At 26.2% G+C, this 17,626-nt stretch overlaps 2 protein-coding genes across 2 annotated transcripts in view; one reads left to right on the forward strand and one right to left on the reverse strand.

Annotated features, from left to right (window-relative positions):
* The window catches only part of LOC135956281 (uncharacterized protein CG43867), a 354,041-nt gene that overhangs the window by 322,240 nt on the left and 14,175 nt on the right, over positions 1 to 17,626 (reverse strand). The window lies entirely within an intron of this gene.
* On the forward strand, positions 10,278 to 11,195 carry LOC135956650 (retinol dehydrogenase 11-like). The gene has a single exon (XM_065507200.1). The coding sequence runs from the start codon at positions 10,284 to 10,286 to the stop codon at positions 11,193 to 11,195; it is 912 nt and encodes a 303-aa protein (XP_065363272.1). The 5' UTR covers positions 10,278 to 10,283.

The raw sequence follows: 17,626 nt of genomic DNA on the forward strand, positions 1-17,626 counted from the left end.
AAACTCCAGCTGCTTGCTAGCTGTTCAATGCTTTTACAACATGTTAATCTTTATATGGGAATTTATACATTTTGTACTTACCGAAAATACATGAAAATATTCTTAAGCCTAAACACTAGGCAATGAAATGCTTTCAACACTAATTATACGCAAATTAAACAAAGTATATTTTTGGGGGGGTTAACTCAAAATATTTCCATACATATTTGCATGCTTAAGTAATTCTGGCGAGGCGTAATTAAAAATCCCAAATTAAAAGGCTTTTTCAAACTACTATATCCCTCATCCCTCAAAGTATGCAAAAGGGTTACACGATTTCAAGGCTAAATCGTAAAGAATTTGTTAGACTGAAAATTAAAAACGTTGCAAGCATATTTAATGAGTTAGAAAACACATAAACAAAAATTAATATAAAATCTTTTAAGTCTTCAAGAAAAAAACAATTAAAATTTTCAAAATTTAAAGATTAAAATTAAATTTTTTTTAAAATTCCTAGCAACAAATATGGCCCGCCAGAGATGTTCCATAGTATTAAGTTAAAATACTTATGAAATGATACAAGGTAAGGGAAATCTGCTCAGCTTTAAATTTTTTTTAAAAAAATTAAAATTTTCTAAACACAAATTATGGCCCGCCTCAGATATGTGTGAGTTTTAAACAAAAGCTCTTTTTAAATGTTATTTCGTAATAAGAAACATTTCAACTTTTAAAAATTCTAAATAAATTTTAAATTTTCCTCACACAAATTATGGCCCGCCTCAGATATTTGTGAGTTTTAAATAAAAAGAGCTATTAAAGGTTATTTCGTAATGAAAAACTTCTCAACTTTTAAAAATTCTAAATAAATTTAAAATTTTCAAAACACAAATTATGGCCCGCCTGGGATATTTGTGAGTTTTAAATAAAAAGATCTATTAAAGGTTATTTCGTTATAAGAAACATCTCAACTTTTAAAAATTCTAAATAAATTGAAAATTTTCACAAACACAAATTATGGCCCGCCTCAGATATTTGTGAGTTTTAAATAAAAAGAGCTATTAAAGGTTACTTCGTTATAAAAATGTTCTCAGCTTTTAAAAATTCTCAATAAATTTAAAATTTTTCTGACACAAATTATGGCCCGCCTGGGATATGTGTGAGTTTTAAACAAAAACTTTTTTTAAATGTTATTTCGTAATAAGAAACATCTCAACTTTTAAAGATTCTAAAGAAATTTTAATTTTTCCTAACACAAATTATGGCCCGCCTCAGATATTTGCGAGTTTTAAATAGAAAGAGCTATTTAAGGTTACTATGTAATGAAAACCTTCTCAGCTTTTAAAAATTTGAAAAAAATTTAAAAATTTTCTAAACACAAATTATGGCCCGCCTCAAATATGTGTGAGTTTTAAATGAAAACACTTTTTAAATGTTATTTCGTAATGAGAAACATCCCAACTTTTACAAATTTAAAAAAAAATCTAAAATTTTCCAAACACAAATTATGGCCCTCCTGGGATATTTGTGAGTTTTAAACAAAAAGAGCTATTAAAGGTTATTTCGTTATACAAAAGTTCTCAGCTTTCAAAAATTCTAAATAAATTAAAAATTTTCCCAACACAAATTATGGCCCGCCTCAGATATTTGTGAGTTAGCACTAAAAAGACATACTAAATATTATTTCTATACGTTAGAATTCTTAGGTTTTAAAAAATTAAAAAAAAACTAAAATTTTCCTATCCCAAAAAATGGCCCGCCTGGGATATTTGTGGGTTTTAAATAAAAACACTTTTTAAATGTTATTTCGTAATGAGAAACATCCCAACTTTTAAAATTTTTAAAAAAAATTTAAAATTTTCCAAACACAAAATATGGCCCGCCTAGGATATTGGCGAATGTTAACTAAAAACGTATACTAAAGGTTTTATCGTTATCAGAAAGTTGTCAGTTTTAAAAAATTTAAAAAAAATCTAAAATTTTCCATTTCAAAAATATGGCCCGCCTGAGATATTTGAGAGTTTTAAATAAAAAAAAACAATTAAAGGTTATTTCGTAATGAGAACCTTCTCAGCTTTTCAAAAAATCAAAATAAATCGAAAATTTTCCATTCCAAAACTATGGCCCGCCTGAGATATTTGTGAGTTTTAAAGAAAAATAACAATTAAAGTTTATTTCATAATGAGAACCTTCTCAGCTTTTAAAAACTTTAAATAAATTTAAAATTTTCCATTTACAAAATATGGCCCGCCTGAGAGATTTTTGAGTTTTAAACTAAAATACCTATTAAAGTTTATATCGTATTAGAAAAGTTCGCAGCTTTTATAAATTCTAAAAAAATTTAAAATTTGCCCATCCTAAAAAATATGCCCCCTTTTCCCCCTTAGAATTTTTTTTGTTTTTTTAATTTTTTTCCTTTTTTCTTATAATAAACTCTTCTTAAAAACAACTTAAACCCTAAACTGTCATGTTAAAGTTCATAGTTATTTTCAATTTTCCACAGATACAACTTTCAAAAGGCATATGCATTGTTAACGAACAGCTTAACTATATTATATTTTTGTACTTTTGTGAAAAAGAATAAACCAAAAAAAATTAAAATGAAAAAATCCTCTTAATAATATATCTGGGTATTACGCCGATAATTTACTCAATGAGTGCACAAACACAATTACAGCAATATAACCACTCCAATGCAATACACTACACAACAATAATTGTCCAGCTTAAGCCACACACCCCCTTAAAAACGAGTTTTTCCTTTGCTAGTGGCTGGCCGGCCATACAATGAGTTTATTGTCGTGTGAGTTTGTGGTGACATGAATGTAAAAGGGATTAAAATGGCTTGAAATCCTCTTAAGTGTCGAGTTAAAATGTGGTTTATGCTGAACAGATGGCGGCAGCTGAAGGTGAAACTAATTGTAGTGGCCAGATATAACTCAATAAAACACTTCAATAAGACTTTGGCAAAAGGAATTTGAAAGCAAGACTTTGGCTATGATACAAAACAATAAGATATGATAATGGAAAACGGAAGGAAATATGATATGAAAGCTTAAATATGGAAATTTATGAATTTTGAGTGTCTCCTTAATCTTTTGCACCTAGAGTATTAAAATCTCCTTAAAGTATGCTTTAAAATTTTACCAATTTCTTGTATTGTTTTTCTTAGAACAAAAATGTCATATTTTGAAGCATACTTTTAGGATATTATAAAGGAAATTGTTTGGCCAAGCACACACAATGTTATGCTTTAACGAAAACTTTAACAAGACAAGCATAACCCTAAAAAGCAACCAATAATATCAATACTCTTAAGCAAATAACAGAAATATCAAACAAAAAAAAAGGAAATTCCCCAAAAGCCAGATACTTTTAAAATCAAAAACCACAAACCCTCAAAACAAAAAATAAAACTCCAAAGAAAATATGAAAAGAAAACAAAAGACAATTGTTTTGAAAAACCAAAGTAATAGACAACAAAACTACGTGTTTGTTGGTTAGAAGAAAAAAAGTTTTAAAATATGCACACACACACTATCATACTTAACCACTTCCTTTTGCCACACACATTCATAGGAAAACAATGATTTTGATAACAAAAGGATTTATGGAATTTTTATCAAAGTTCAAGTACATGGAAACTAAACAAAATTGAAAATTATCGAAAACCAACAGCCAGCAATAACAACAGAAAATAAAAGAAAACTATAAAATCGAAATCACAGGACACTTAGCACAAAATAAAACAGTGGTTTTAAGAGAGTTTTATTTATAGAAAAAACCCCAAAACTAAGCGAAAAAGCGCCTAAATAAAAAACCGCACAAAATTAAAGAATTTTACAAAAACTAAATGAATTGCTTAAAATATTCAATAACCAATGAAAATTGAGAGATTTTTATAAAAAAAAATTTAAAATTTGTTGAAATTAAAAAAACGCCTAAATAAAAAATTTCTCAGAAAACGCTAGAAAACATAAGAAAATCCAAAAATTTTAATAAAAAAAAAATATTATAATAAAAATTAAAAAAAAAATCGCTAGCACAAAAAACGTCTCAAAATGTTAGCAAATCTTAGAAAAAATTAAGAAAGAAATACGAATAAAAATGTTTAGAATTTTGTTTAAAAATTTAAAGAATCTAAAAAAAACGCCTAAATGAAAAATTTATCAAAAACTTATTTAAAGTATGAAATTTAAAATATCCAATGAAAACTAAGCGAATTTTAATAAATCAAGTGGAAAATTTAAAGACTAAAAAAAAGCGCCTGAACAAAAAACTGCACAAAATTAAAGAAATTTTACAAAAACTAAATGAATTGTGTAAAATATTCAATAACTTAGAGATTTTTATCAAAAAAATTTTAAATTTATTGAAATTAAAAAAAACGCCTAAATAAAAAATTTCTCAGAAATTGCTTAAAAACATAAGAAAATCCAAAAATTTTAATAAAAAAAAATCGCTAGAATAAAAAACCTCTCAAAATATTAGCAAATCTTAGAAAAAATTAAGAAAGCAAGTAAAATATTGAAATACTGATAAAAACTTTTTTAATTTAAAGAATCTAAAAAAACGCCTAAATGAAAAATGTCTTAAAAACTTATTTAAAACGTATGAAATTTAAATTTTGTTCTTAATCCGGAATTAATGAATGAAAATTTAGAGATTTGTGTAAAAAAAATTAAAATTCGTTAAATTAAAAAAAAACGCCTAAACAAAACATGTTTCAGAAATCCAAAATTTTAATAAAACAAAAAGAAATTATAATAAAATTCAATCTTCAATAAAAAAAATTAAAAAAAAAATTTTAAATAAAATTTTCCAAAAAAATCGCTAAATAAAAAACGTCTCAAAATATTAGCAAATCTTAGAAAAAATTAAGAAAGCAAGTAAAATAGTGAAATACAAATAAAAACATTTTGCATTTTGTTTAAAAATTTGGAAAAAAAAATTTTTACAAAAAAAATTCGGTTTAAAAAATATTTTTCTCAATTTTGAGCCATTACAGGTCCAATTTTTGATAACGTTATAGACATCATTAGAAAGGTCTTTGAAATATCTATCATTACATATCCATATTGTCTATTATAAAGACTTAGTAATCCAGTCAATGACTAAAGATCAAAGATAGTTAAAAAATCGAGGTAGTCCTGGTTTTTTGCTTATAACTCAGCCATTTGTGGGCCGATTTTCTTGAATTTAAATAGCATCTGAACCGACACTATAGCGGATATACTGATGTATGAATCATTTATGTAAGTTATTTTGGAGCTACGTAAAGTTGATTTCAACATGCAGATGGTAAAAAAAAAATACTTTTCAAACCACTGTTTAGTTTTTAAATGCCTTAAACTGCTGGAACAGGTGCTTTTATTGTTATTTTGCCATTATTATTGCAGTCAAACAGCATCATAAATTTATAACAACATTGTTGTTTCTTTATTTAAATGTTTTTTCCAAGACAATTTCCGAAAAAAAAACAAAAATTCTTTAATTTGTTTATTTTTGGCAGATTTTATGATTTTCTTCACGTATTGGCTGGAGCAAAAAAAAAAATAAAAGAAGTAAATAGCAGTAGTTGTTACTTGGTTAAATTCTCTTCTTGGCAGCCTGTAACTGCATCACCAGAACTTTTGTTTTTCTCTGTTTTTGTAGCCATAAAATCCTCTTTACAACATTGTCTTACAATTGGTATTATTTCCATCAAAGACTCTCAAGTGTGCTGGGTTTATGGTCGCTTTTCTGTTTTCCAAAAACAAAAAAAAAATATCCAGAAAAACCCACAATAAACAAAATGTATTGTTGTAACTTTAACAGCCAGTCTTTTTGTAGTTTATATAGAGTGAAATAAAAATTGTTGAATTATGAGCGAAAAAAAACAGAAAATTTAACAACATATTGCAACAAATTTATGCAAAGTCATAAAAAATTCAAGTTTATTAGCCACAATAATACTGGGTACAAGAACAACAACATTTAAAATTTTTATTTAAAATCCTATTATTGCCAATCAAAATGTAAAACTGCTATTAATTTGAATATTTAAATAAAGTTTTTTTAGACTCAAATTAAAACCAGTTTGTTAACTACCTAATAGCTTCAATTAAAATGCTTAAAAACACAACAAATTAGCAATTTATGTGAAATTTATTAAGTTTTGCTAACTCAAATTAGTGTCAACATATTAATTGATTTAAGAACCCATTAAAAAGCAACTTGGCTTTTACTACAACTTTTTTCTCAGGCGGGCCATTCACAGATTTCCAGTCATTTTGGCAGCCAAGATCTTTATTGTAACAAAAACTACTAACTTGACTTCTAAACTAAATTAACAAAAAATTTCTCAGGAGGGCCATAAACCTGCTTCCAGCATTTTTGCTTATTTCAGCATTTTCTATAGATTTTTTATAATTTTTTTCCAAGATTCTAAAAGTCAAAGGGATTTTTGTTCTAAAAAACCCTTAAACAACATCTAAACTTAATCAACAAGTTTTTTCTCAGGCGGGCCATACAACGATTTTGTTTATTTAGCCACTAATAAAGATTTTTTGGTAATTTTTCTTTAAGATTCTAAAAGCCAAGACCTTTTTTGTTATAAAATTTAATTAAATGTCTTCTTAGCTAGGCAAACAAGAAAAATTTCAGGCGGGCCATAAAAAAAATTTAACAAAAATTCATTATTTTGCTGTTTTTATCACTATCTCAAGTATGAAACAATTTTATTTGAGTAATAACATGTTCAATTACTTCAAAACTGTTGTATACAATACTTTTTCTCTGGGGGCCATAAATTTGTTTAACAAATCTATAATTTTGCTTATTTTAGCTACTAATAAAGACTTTTTGAGAATTCTTCTTTAAGATTCTAAAAGCTAAGACCTTTTTTGTTATAAAACTTAATAAAATGTCTTCCTATCTGGGCTAACAAAAATTTTTTCAGGCGGGCCATAAACAGAATTTAACAAAAATTCATTATTTTGCTATTTCCAGCATTATTTTCAATTGCAAAAAATTTTATTGGAGTAAAAAGTTGTTCAATTACTGCTAAACTGCAAAAACCAAATACTTTTTCTTGGGGGCCTTAAATTAGATTCAAAAAATCTACAATTTTTGTTATTTTAGCAACTAGTAAATACTTTTTGGTTATTTTTCTTTAAGATTCTAAAAGCTAAGACCTTTTTTGTTATAAAACTTAATTAAATGTCTTCCTGGCTGGGCTAACAAAAAAATTCTCAGGCGGGCCATAAACATGATTTAACAAAACTTCATTATTTTGCATTTTTTAGCATTATTTTAGGTAGTAAACAATTTTATTTGTGTAAAAAGTTGTTCAATTGCTGCTAAACTGCTAAAACCAAATACTTTTTCTTGGGAGCCTTAAATTAGATTAAAAAAATCTACAATTTTGCTTATTTTAGCTACTAATAAAGATTTTTTGATAATTTTTCTTCAAAATTCTAAAAGATAAGACCTTTTTTGTTATAAAACTTAATTAAATATCTTTCTAGCTGGGCTAACAAGAAATTTTTCAGGCGGGCCATAAACAGAATTTAACAAAAATTCATTATTTAGCTATTTCCAGCATTATTTTCAATTGGAAAAAATTTTATTTAAGCAAAAAGTAGTTCAATTACTGCTAAACTGCTAAAACCAAATACTTTTTCTTGGGGGCCTTAAATTAGATTCAAAAAATCTACAATTTTTGTTATTTTAGCAACTAGTAAATACTTTTTGGTTATTTTTCTTTAAGATTCTAAAAGCTAAGACCTTTTTTGTTATAAAACTTAATTAAATGTCTTCCTGGCTGGGCTAACAAAAAAATTCTCAGGCGGGCCATAAACTGAATTTAACAAAAATTCATGATTTTGCATTTTTTAGCATTATTTTAAGTAGTAATTAATTTTATTGTTGTAAAAAGTTGTTCAATTACTTCAAAACTGTTGTAGCAAATAGTTTTTTTGTGGGGGGCCTTAAATTTGTTTAAGAAAATTTATAATTTAGCTTATTTTAGCTAATAATAAAGATTTTTTGATAAATTTTCTTTAAGATTCTAAAAGCTGAGATCTTTTTTGTTATAAAACTTAATTAAATGTCTTCCTAGCTGGGCTAACAAAAAAATTCTCAGGCGGGCCACAAACAGAATTTAACAAAAATTCATTATTTTGCTATTTCCAGCATTATTTTCAATTGCAAAAAATTTTATTGGAATAAAAAGTTGTTAAATTACTGCAAAACTGTTAAAACCAAATATTTTTTTTTGGGGGCCTTAAATTAGATTCAAAAAATCTACAATTTTTGTTATTTTAGCTACTAAAAAAGATTTTTTGAGAATTTTTCTTCAAAATTCTAAAAGCTAAGAACTTTTTTGTTATAAAACTTAATTAAATGTCTTGCTAGCTAGGCTAACAAGAAAAATTTCAGGCGGGCCATAAACAGAAATTAACAAAACTTCATTATTTTGCTATTTTCAGCATCATTTTCAATAGCAACAAATTTTATTTAAGCAAATAGTAGTTCAATTACTGCTAAACTGCTAAAACCAAATACTTTTTCTTGGGGGCCTTAAATTAGATTCAAAAAATCTACAATTTTGCTTATTTTAGCTACTAAAAAATATTTTTTGCGAATTTTTCTTTAAGATTCTAAAAGATACGACCTTTCTTGTTATAAAATTAAATTAAATGTCTTCTTAGCTGGGCTAACAAAAAAATTCTCAGGCGGGCCATAAACAGAATTTAACAAAAATTCATGATTTTGCATTTTTTAGCATTATTTTAGGTAGTAATTAATTTTATTGGAGTAAAAAGTTGTTCAATTGCTTCAAAACTGTTGTTCCAAATACTTTTTTTGTGGGGGGCCTTAAATTTGTTTAAGAAAATTTATAATTTAGCTTATTTTAGCTACTAAAAAAGATTTTTTGAGAATTTTTCTTTAAGATTCTAAAAGCTGATAGCTTTTTTGTTATAAAATTTAATTAAATATCTTCCTAGCCGGGCTAACAAAAATTTTTTCAGGCGGGCCATAAACAGAATTTAACCAAAATTCATTATTTTGCATTTTTAATCCTTATTTTAAATAGGACACAATTTTATTTGAGCAAAAAGTAGTTCAATTACTGCTAAACTGCTAAAACCAAATACTTTTTCTTGGGGGCCTTAAATTAGATTCAAAAAATCTACAATTTTGCTTATTTTAGCTACTAAAAAAGATTTTTTGAGAATTTTTGTTCAAAATTCTAAATGCCAAGACCTTTTCTGTTATAAAACTTAATTAAATGTCTTCCTAGCTGGGCTAACAAAAAAATTCTCAGGCGGGCCATAAACAGAATTTAACAAAAATTCATTATTTTGCTATTTCCAGCATTATTTTCAATTGCAAACAATTTTATTTGACTAAAAAGTTGTTCAATTACTACTAAAATGCTAAAACCAAATACTTTTTCTTGGGGGCCTTAAATTAGATGCAAAAAATCTACAATTTTGCTTATTTTAGCTACTAAAAAAGACTTTTTGTTAATTTTTCTTTAAGATTCTAAAAGCCAAGACCTTTTTTGTTATAAAACTTAATTAAATGTCTTCCTGCCTGGGCTAACAAGAAAAATTTCAGGCGGGCCATAAACAGAATTTAATAAAAAATCATTATTTCCCATTTGTAAGCATTATTTAAGGTAGTACATAATTTTATTTGAGTAAAAAGTTGTTCAATTACTCCTAAACTGTTGTACCAAATACTTTTTCTCTGGCGGGCCTTAAATTTGATTCAAAAGATCTACAATTTTGCTTATTTTAGCTACTAAAAAAGAGTTTTTGAGAATTTTTCTTTAAGATTCTAAAAGCTGAGAGCTTTTTTGTTATAAAATTTAATTAAATGTCTTCCTAGCTAGGCTACTAAAAAAAATTTCAGGCGGGCCATAAAAAGAATTTAACAAAAATTCATTATTATGCATATTTTAGCGTTATTTTAGTTAGTAATTAATTTTATTTAAGCAAAAAGTTGTTAGATATGTTACTTTGGTCAAGTTCAAAAACTAATTACTGTTTAATTGGCTTTACTAAACTGAATGTTAGTTAAATATTTTCAGTTGTTGATTACTTTTAAAGCGGCTAACAAGTGCGACCAGTCAAGTTACAAAAAAAAAACAAGTGTGACACATATTTATATAAATTACATAAATAAATAATAAAATATTTGAAATTTTTAGCCAAATGTCTATAACAAAATTAATGCAAATTCAATATTTCAAGAATATTTTGCAATTCTACAAGAATAATAGATTAAAAATGGCTTCAGTGGGTGTAATTTCTCTAATGGCGGCCTATGCTTTCTACAAATGGCGCGAAGGACCATATTACACCAAAACCTATGGCTTAGAACACAAAGTTGTTATTATAACTGGCTGCAATACCGGTATAGGCAAGGAAATTGCCCTGGACTTGGCCCGGAGAGGTGCTAGAGTCTATATGGCTTGTCGTAATTATGAGAAATGTGAACAGGCCCGTTTGGAAATAATTTCTAGGACAGGAAATCCCCAGGTGTTTAATCGATCACTGGATTTGTCTTCTTTGGCATCAGTAAGAAGATTTGTGAAGAATTTTTTGTTGCAAGAACATCACTTGGACATACTCATCAACAATGCCGGGGTATTGGGTGTAAAACACAGCTTAACCTCTGATGGTTTTGAGCAACACTTGGCCGTCAATCATTTGGGTCATTTTCTTTTAACCAATTTATTATTGGAGGCTTTGAAAAATTCCCCCAGCGGTCGCATTGTGGTTGTCAGTTCTATAATACATTTCATGGCCTCTATAAATAAAGAAGATTTGCAAGGTGAACGTAATTATAATAAAATGCAGGCTTATGCCCAAAGTAAACTGTGTAATATATTATTTACAAGAAAACTGGCCCTGCTGCTTAAGGGGTCAAAGGTCACGGTGAATTGTATGCATCCGGGCGTGGTGAGAACTGAAATATGGCGCAATGATGCTTTACTGGGATTTTTAAATGCTTTGCTTAGCAGATTACTTTTACGTTCTCCCAAAGGTGGAGCCCAAACAGCTTTATACTTGGCCATAGATCCTGGAGTAGAGGGCAAAAGTGGAGACTATTATGACAGAATGAAAGTGGCCCAAATATCGACAAAAGCGAAAGATTCGGAATTAGCAGAGTGGTTGTGGAGGGAAAGCGCAAAACTGGTGGATTTAAATAAGAAAAGTTTATAAATTTCCAATATTTAATAATAAAAATTAAAATTTTGTTTAAAAAATTTAAAGAAAATCAAATAATTTTACTTTTTTTTTATTAAAAAAAAAGTAAGCTAAAATTTAGCAAAAAATTTAGAAAAAACACCAGATTTTCTAAAAATTCTTGTCTTACAAAAGAAGAGCTATAAATTAATTAAATACTTACAAGAAATTTAAATATTGTCTTAAAATAATAATGAAATTTTGAAAAAATTGTAAGGCCCGCCTGAAATTTTTTTTGCTAGCTAACTTAAAGCTATATTTAATTATTATTTATAACGAACCAGGCCTTAGCTATTAGAATCTTAAAGAAAAATTTTCAAAAAATATTTATTAGTAGCTAAAATAAGCTAAATTATAAATTTTATTAAACAAATTTAAGGCCCCCCACAAAAAAAGTATTTGCAACAACAGTTTAGAGGTATTTGAACAACTTTTTACTCCAATAAAATTAATTACTACCTAAAATAATGCTACAAAATACAAAATCATGAATTTTTGTTAAATTCAGTTTATGGCCCGCCTCAAAGTTTTCTTGTTAGCCCAGATAGAAAGACATTTCTTCCAAATTAATAACAAACAACGACTTAGCTTTTAGAATCTTAAAGAAAAATTCTCAAAAAATCTTTATTATTAGCTAAAATAAGCTAAATTATAAATTTTTTTAAACAAATTTAAGGCCCCCACAAAAAAAGTATTTGCTACAACAGTTTTGAAGTAATTGAACAACTTTTTACTCCAATAAAATTAATTACTACCTAAAATAATGCTAAAAAATGCAAAATCATGAATTTTTGTTAAATTCTGTTTATGGCTCGCCTCAAATTTTTCTTGTTAGCCCAGATAGAAAAACAGTTCTTCCAAATTAATAACAAACAACGACTTAGCTTTTAGAATCTTCAAGAAAATTTATTAAAAAATCTTTATTATTAGCTAAAATAAGCTAAATTATAAATTTTCTTAAACAAATTTAAGGCCCCCCACAAAAAAGGTATTTGCTGCAACATTTAGAGGTAATTGAACAACTTTTTACTCCAATGAAATTAATTACTACCTAAAATAATGCAAAAAATGCAAAATCATGAATTTTTCTTAAATTCTGTTTATGGCCCGCCTCAAATTTTTCTTGTTAGCCCAACCAGGAAGACATTTAATTAAGTTTTATAACAAAAAAGCTCTTGGCTTTTAGAATCTTAAAGAAAAATTCTCAAAAAATCTTTATTAGTTGCTAAAATAAGCAAAATTAATCTAATTTAAGGCCCCCAAGAAAAAGTATTTGGTTTTAGCAGTAACTGAACAACTTTTTGCTCAAATAAAATTAATTACTACCTAAAATAATGCTTAAAAATGCAAAATAATGAATTTTTGTTAAATTCTGTTTATGGCCCGCCTGAAAAATTTTTTGTTAGCCCAGCTAGGAAGACATTTAATTAAGTTTTATAACAAAAAAGGTCTTAGCTTTTAGAATCTTAAAGAAAAATTACCAAAAAGTCTTTACTAGTTTCTAAAATAAACAAAATTGTAGATATTTTGAATCTAATTTAAGGCCATCAAGAAAAAGTATATGGCCCGCCTAAGATTTTTGTACATTTTTATTTAATAAACAAAATTCCCTTAAAAATAAATTCATTGCAGCATTAGTTTTAATCCTGAAACATAAAATTGAAATTATTTCTGTTACAAATTATGGCCCGCCTCAGATTTTAGTATTGCATTATGCTGGAAACAAAAGATCTGCCAAAATAAACTCACTATTTATTAAACTTTATTTTGGTAGAAAATAAATATGTAAAAATATGGCCCGCCTCAGATTTCTGTATTTCTTTATGTTACAAAGAAAATGCATTCGGAAATATGTTAACTGTAGGATTAGCTTTAATTTCAATAAAATAAATTTAAATTATCTCTGTTACAAGTTATGGCCCGCCTCAGAATTTAGTAATTTATCAAGTTATATAGAAAAAAGCTTTGAAAATGTGATAATTTTTCCATACACTTAATTTCTATAATAACAAATTTTAAATATTTTTGCTACAAAATATGGCCCGCCTCAGAATTTTATAGTTTTTTAAGTAACAAACAAAAATCTTAACAAAATAAGTTCATTTTAATGTTAGCTTTCATTTCATTATAAAAAATTTTAAATATTTTTGCTACAAAATATGGCCCGCCTCAGAATTTTTTAATTTTTCAAGTAACAAACAAAAATTGTAACAAAATGAGTTCATTTTAATGTTAGCTTTCGTTTCATTATAAAAAAATTTAAATATTTTTGCTACAAAATATGGCCCGCCTCAGAATTTTTTAGTTTTTTAAGTAACAAACAAAAATTATAGCAAAATAGGTTCATTGTAATGTTAGCTTTCATTTCATTATAAAAATGTTTAAATATTTTTGCTACAAAATATGGCCCGCCTCAGAATTTTGTATTTCTTGGAGTAAATATCTTTAAGTTATTAAAATATGTATTATTTAGGCCTTAGCATTATTTCTATAAAGAAAAATTTCAAAAATTTGTATACAAAATTATGGCCCGCCTCAAAATTTTTTAATTTTTTATCATAAAAAGAAAAAAGCTTTGAAAATGTGATAATTATTCCATAAGCTTAATTTCCATAATACAATTTTTTTAATATTTTTGCTACAAAATATGGCCCGCCTCAGAATTTAGTAGTTTTTTAAGTAACAAAAATAAATCATAGCAAAATAGGTTCATTTTAATGTTAGCTTTCATTTGATTATAAAAAATTTTTAATATTTTTGCTACGAAATATGGCCCGCCTCAGAATTTCATAATTTATTAAGATATATAGAATGAAACTTTTAAAATGTTATAATTATTCCATAAGCTTAATTTCCATAATAAAAATTTTTAAATATTTTTGCTACAAAATATGGCCCGCCTCAAAATTTCGTATTCTTTATCTAACAAACAAAATTCTTTTACAAATCTATTCTTTATACAACCAGCCTTAAGATGGTTAAAAAAAATTGTTAAAATTTTTTTTTAGAAAATTTGGCCCGCCTCAGATTTTTGTGGTTTTTCATGCTATTAATAAAAAATATTCAAAAATGTAATCAATACATTATTAGCTTTATTTTGATTAAAAAAAAATTTTAGAAATTTTATTTTGGTTTAAAAATTTTTGTTAAAATACAAAAAATGTTGCCTTTAATTTTGTGAAGAATTTTTTTGCAAAAATTTTTTGTATAATGGGAGGCCTTTAATTTTTTCATTTAATAAATATTCTACAAACATATTTTCTATTCATGCCATAAATAATATGATTATTATTAGTGTCTAATTAGTTATGTAGCATTATGAATGTTTAAATAGAAAAAAAGTAAAAGAGAAACAAAATAAAATGATAGGCAGACAGTTATACAAAAAAAAAAAAACAAGTAATAGAGCTATATATGAATATGGCGAATCTTTTATACCCTTCACCAAAGTTCATTTTATAATAAAGATTGAAAATATTTTATGAAAAAAAAAAATTTTTTTTTGGTAAAAAAAATTCAGGTTAAAAAATATTTGACCCGATTTTGAGCCATTAAAGGGCCGACTTAATAAGACATTTTATATGCCGTTGCAAAGGTCTTTCAAATATCTATCATTTGATATCCATATTGTCTATATTAAGGACTTAGTAGTAAAGATAAAGATTAAAGATCAAAAATGGGTCAAAAATCGAGGTGGACTTGGTTTTTTGCTTATAACTCAGCCATTTATGGACCGATTTTCTTGATTTTTAATAGCATGCGAACCGGAACTATAGCGGTTATATTGATGTATGAATCATGTGTAAAAGTTATTTGGGGGCTAGGGAAAGCTGATTTCAACATAGGTTTTTAGGTTCTCAAATGAAAAATATAGAAATTACAAACGAAATGTAAACTTAACACTCATGGTGAAGGGTATTAAAAAGAAAAAAATATTGAAATAAAAATACTGGGAATAGTGTTATAATGACAAGGCTTTAATGATGTTCATTATTATAATGAGCATGATAATGATGATGGCTTTGAAAGTTTTCTAAAGCAAAAGCAGTCAGTCAGTGGCTGTGGTGTTAATGACTGGGAATTCATTTATTTGTAAATGAGTGACAGCAGTAGTAGTTTTGTTGCTGCTGTTACACTTATTAACTCATTTCTAGAATCCTCGTGTTGTTTTAATAATGGACTCCCCAGAGATCTTAATAAAAACCAACAGAAAAAAAGAAGCAACAAGAAAAAATTACTAATGAAAGTTGGAAACCCATGTCATGATGACATAGTTTTGGTGTCATTTGAATGGAAATAAAATGTAATAGATTTTCAGGAAACAAAAACAAAAAAAAAACACATTTTGTTTATTTGCTCTTGGTTGTGTTTTTAGGCAATTTAATTAAGTAATTAAGATGTTAATGAATAATTATACAGCTGGAGACCAATGACAAGCAACAAGTTTCAAACTGGGTAGGAAAATTAACCAAATAAATTTAAGATTATTTAAAGAAAAAGCCTTAAAACTCCCTCTTCTTTTCCTGGCCCTGCTTAACAAATTTTCAGTTTTGAAAGGTAAGATATAAATCATGTAAAAAACACAGCTCTTAGACATTTCTTTTTAACCCACAAACTATGACGGCTTTTTTATTTGTGATTGAAAAAGGTTTCTTCAAACATAAATTAGATTCACACACATTCAAGCTACTTGAGAACTACATATGAAGAGGGTGGTTTTTGCAATTGTCTCGCAAAACTTCATGACATGGGAAAATTTCTCATAAATGAAATGGGTCAAAATTCTAGTGTTGAAACAAGTAGCAGACAATTATTAAGATATTTCCTAAAATAATGATGTGAAATAATGATAAATTATAATTATTAAACTATGGCCTGTCTCAGAATTTTCTATATCTTTAAGTTACAAAAAAATCTCCCACTATTTCTATTTATTTTAGATTTTTCTTTAATTTTCGTTAAAAAAAAATTAAAAAATATGGTAGTGGTTACTTTTTGCTAATACAGATTTAAAGTAAAATATTGCTTAACTAAGGAGTTTCCTATAAAATTTCATAGAAATCTATAACATTTTTATAATCGAATAACGATTACTTAGCCTTATTTTAAGCGGTTACCCGCCTTAAATTTTCGAATTTTGAGAAAACTTCTTTAGTAGTGTAATTTAAATTTAATTTAAAGAATTTTAGACCAAGTAACGACTAATTTTCGAAGTGGTTACTTTTTTCTAATTTTGATTTTAAGTGAAAAATTATATAACCAATAAATTTCTTATACATTTTTAAAGTAATTTACATAATTTTTTGTATACGAATAATGATTACTTAACAATATTTTAGGCGGTTACTCGTCTAAAAATTTATAATTTTGAGAAAACTTCTTAAGTAATGTTATTTAAAATTAATTTAAATAATTTTAGGCCAAGTAACGAATATTTTTTAAAGTGGTTACTTTTTTCTAATTTTGATTTTAAGTGAAAAATTTTATAACCAATAAATTTCTTATACATTTTTAAAGAAATTTACATAATTTTTCTAATCGATTAACGATTACTTAACCGATTTTTAAGCGGTTACCCGCCTTAATTTTTCTAATTTTAAGAAAACTTCTTAAGTAATGTTATTTAAAATTAATTTAAATAATTTTAGGCCAAGTAACGAATAATTTTCAAAGTGGTTACTTTTTTCTAATATTGATTTTAAGTGAAAAATTGTATAACCAATACATTTCTTATACATTTTTAAAGTAATTTACATAATTTTTCTAATCGAATAACGATTACTTAACCGGTTTTTAAGCGGTTACCCGCCTTAATTTTTCTAATTTTAAGAAAACTTCTTAAGTAATGTTATTTAAAATTAAGTAACGAATAATTTTCAAAGTGGTTACTTTTTTTTAATTTTGATTTTAAGTGAAAAATTGTATAACCAATTCATTTCTTATACATTTTTTAAGTAATTAACATAATTTTTCTAATCGATCAACGATTACTTGACCGGTTTTTAAGCGGTTACCCGCCTTAATTTTTCTAATTTTAAGAAAACTTCTTAAGTAATGTTATTTAAGATAAATTTAAAAGCTTTTAAGCCAAGTAACGAATAATTTTCAAAGTGGTTACTTTTTTCTAATATTGATTTTAAGTGAAAAATTGTATAACCAATACATTTCTTATACATTTTTAAAGTAATTTACATAATTTTTCTAATCGAATAACAATTACTTAACCGGTTTTTAAGCGGTTACCCGCCTTAATTTTTCTAATTTTATGAAAACTTCTTAAGTAATGTAATTTTAAATAAATTTAAAAGCTTTTAGGCCAAGTAACGAATAAATTATCAAAGTGGTTACTTTTCTCTAAATTTGATTTTAAGTGAAAAATTGTATAAAAAATAAATTTCGTATAAATA

The sequence above is a fragment of the Calliphora vicina genome, chromosome 4 (assembly GCF_958450345.1).
Source record: "Calliphora vicina chromosome 4, idCalVici1.1, whole genome shotgun sequence".
Classification (NCBI taxonomy): Eukaryota; Metazoa; Arthropoda; class Insecta; order Diptera; family Calliphoridae; genus Calliphora; species Calliphora vicina.

Coding starts and splice junctions, on each gene's coding strand:
- LOC135956650 (XM_065507200.1), top strand. CDS start 10,284: ATGGCGGCCTATGCTTTCTACAAATGGCGCGAAGGACCATATTACACC.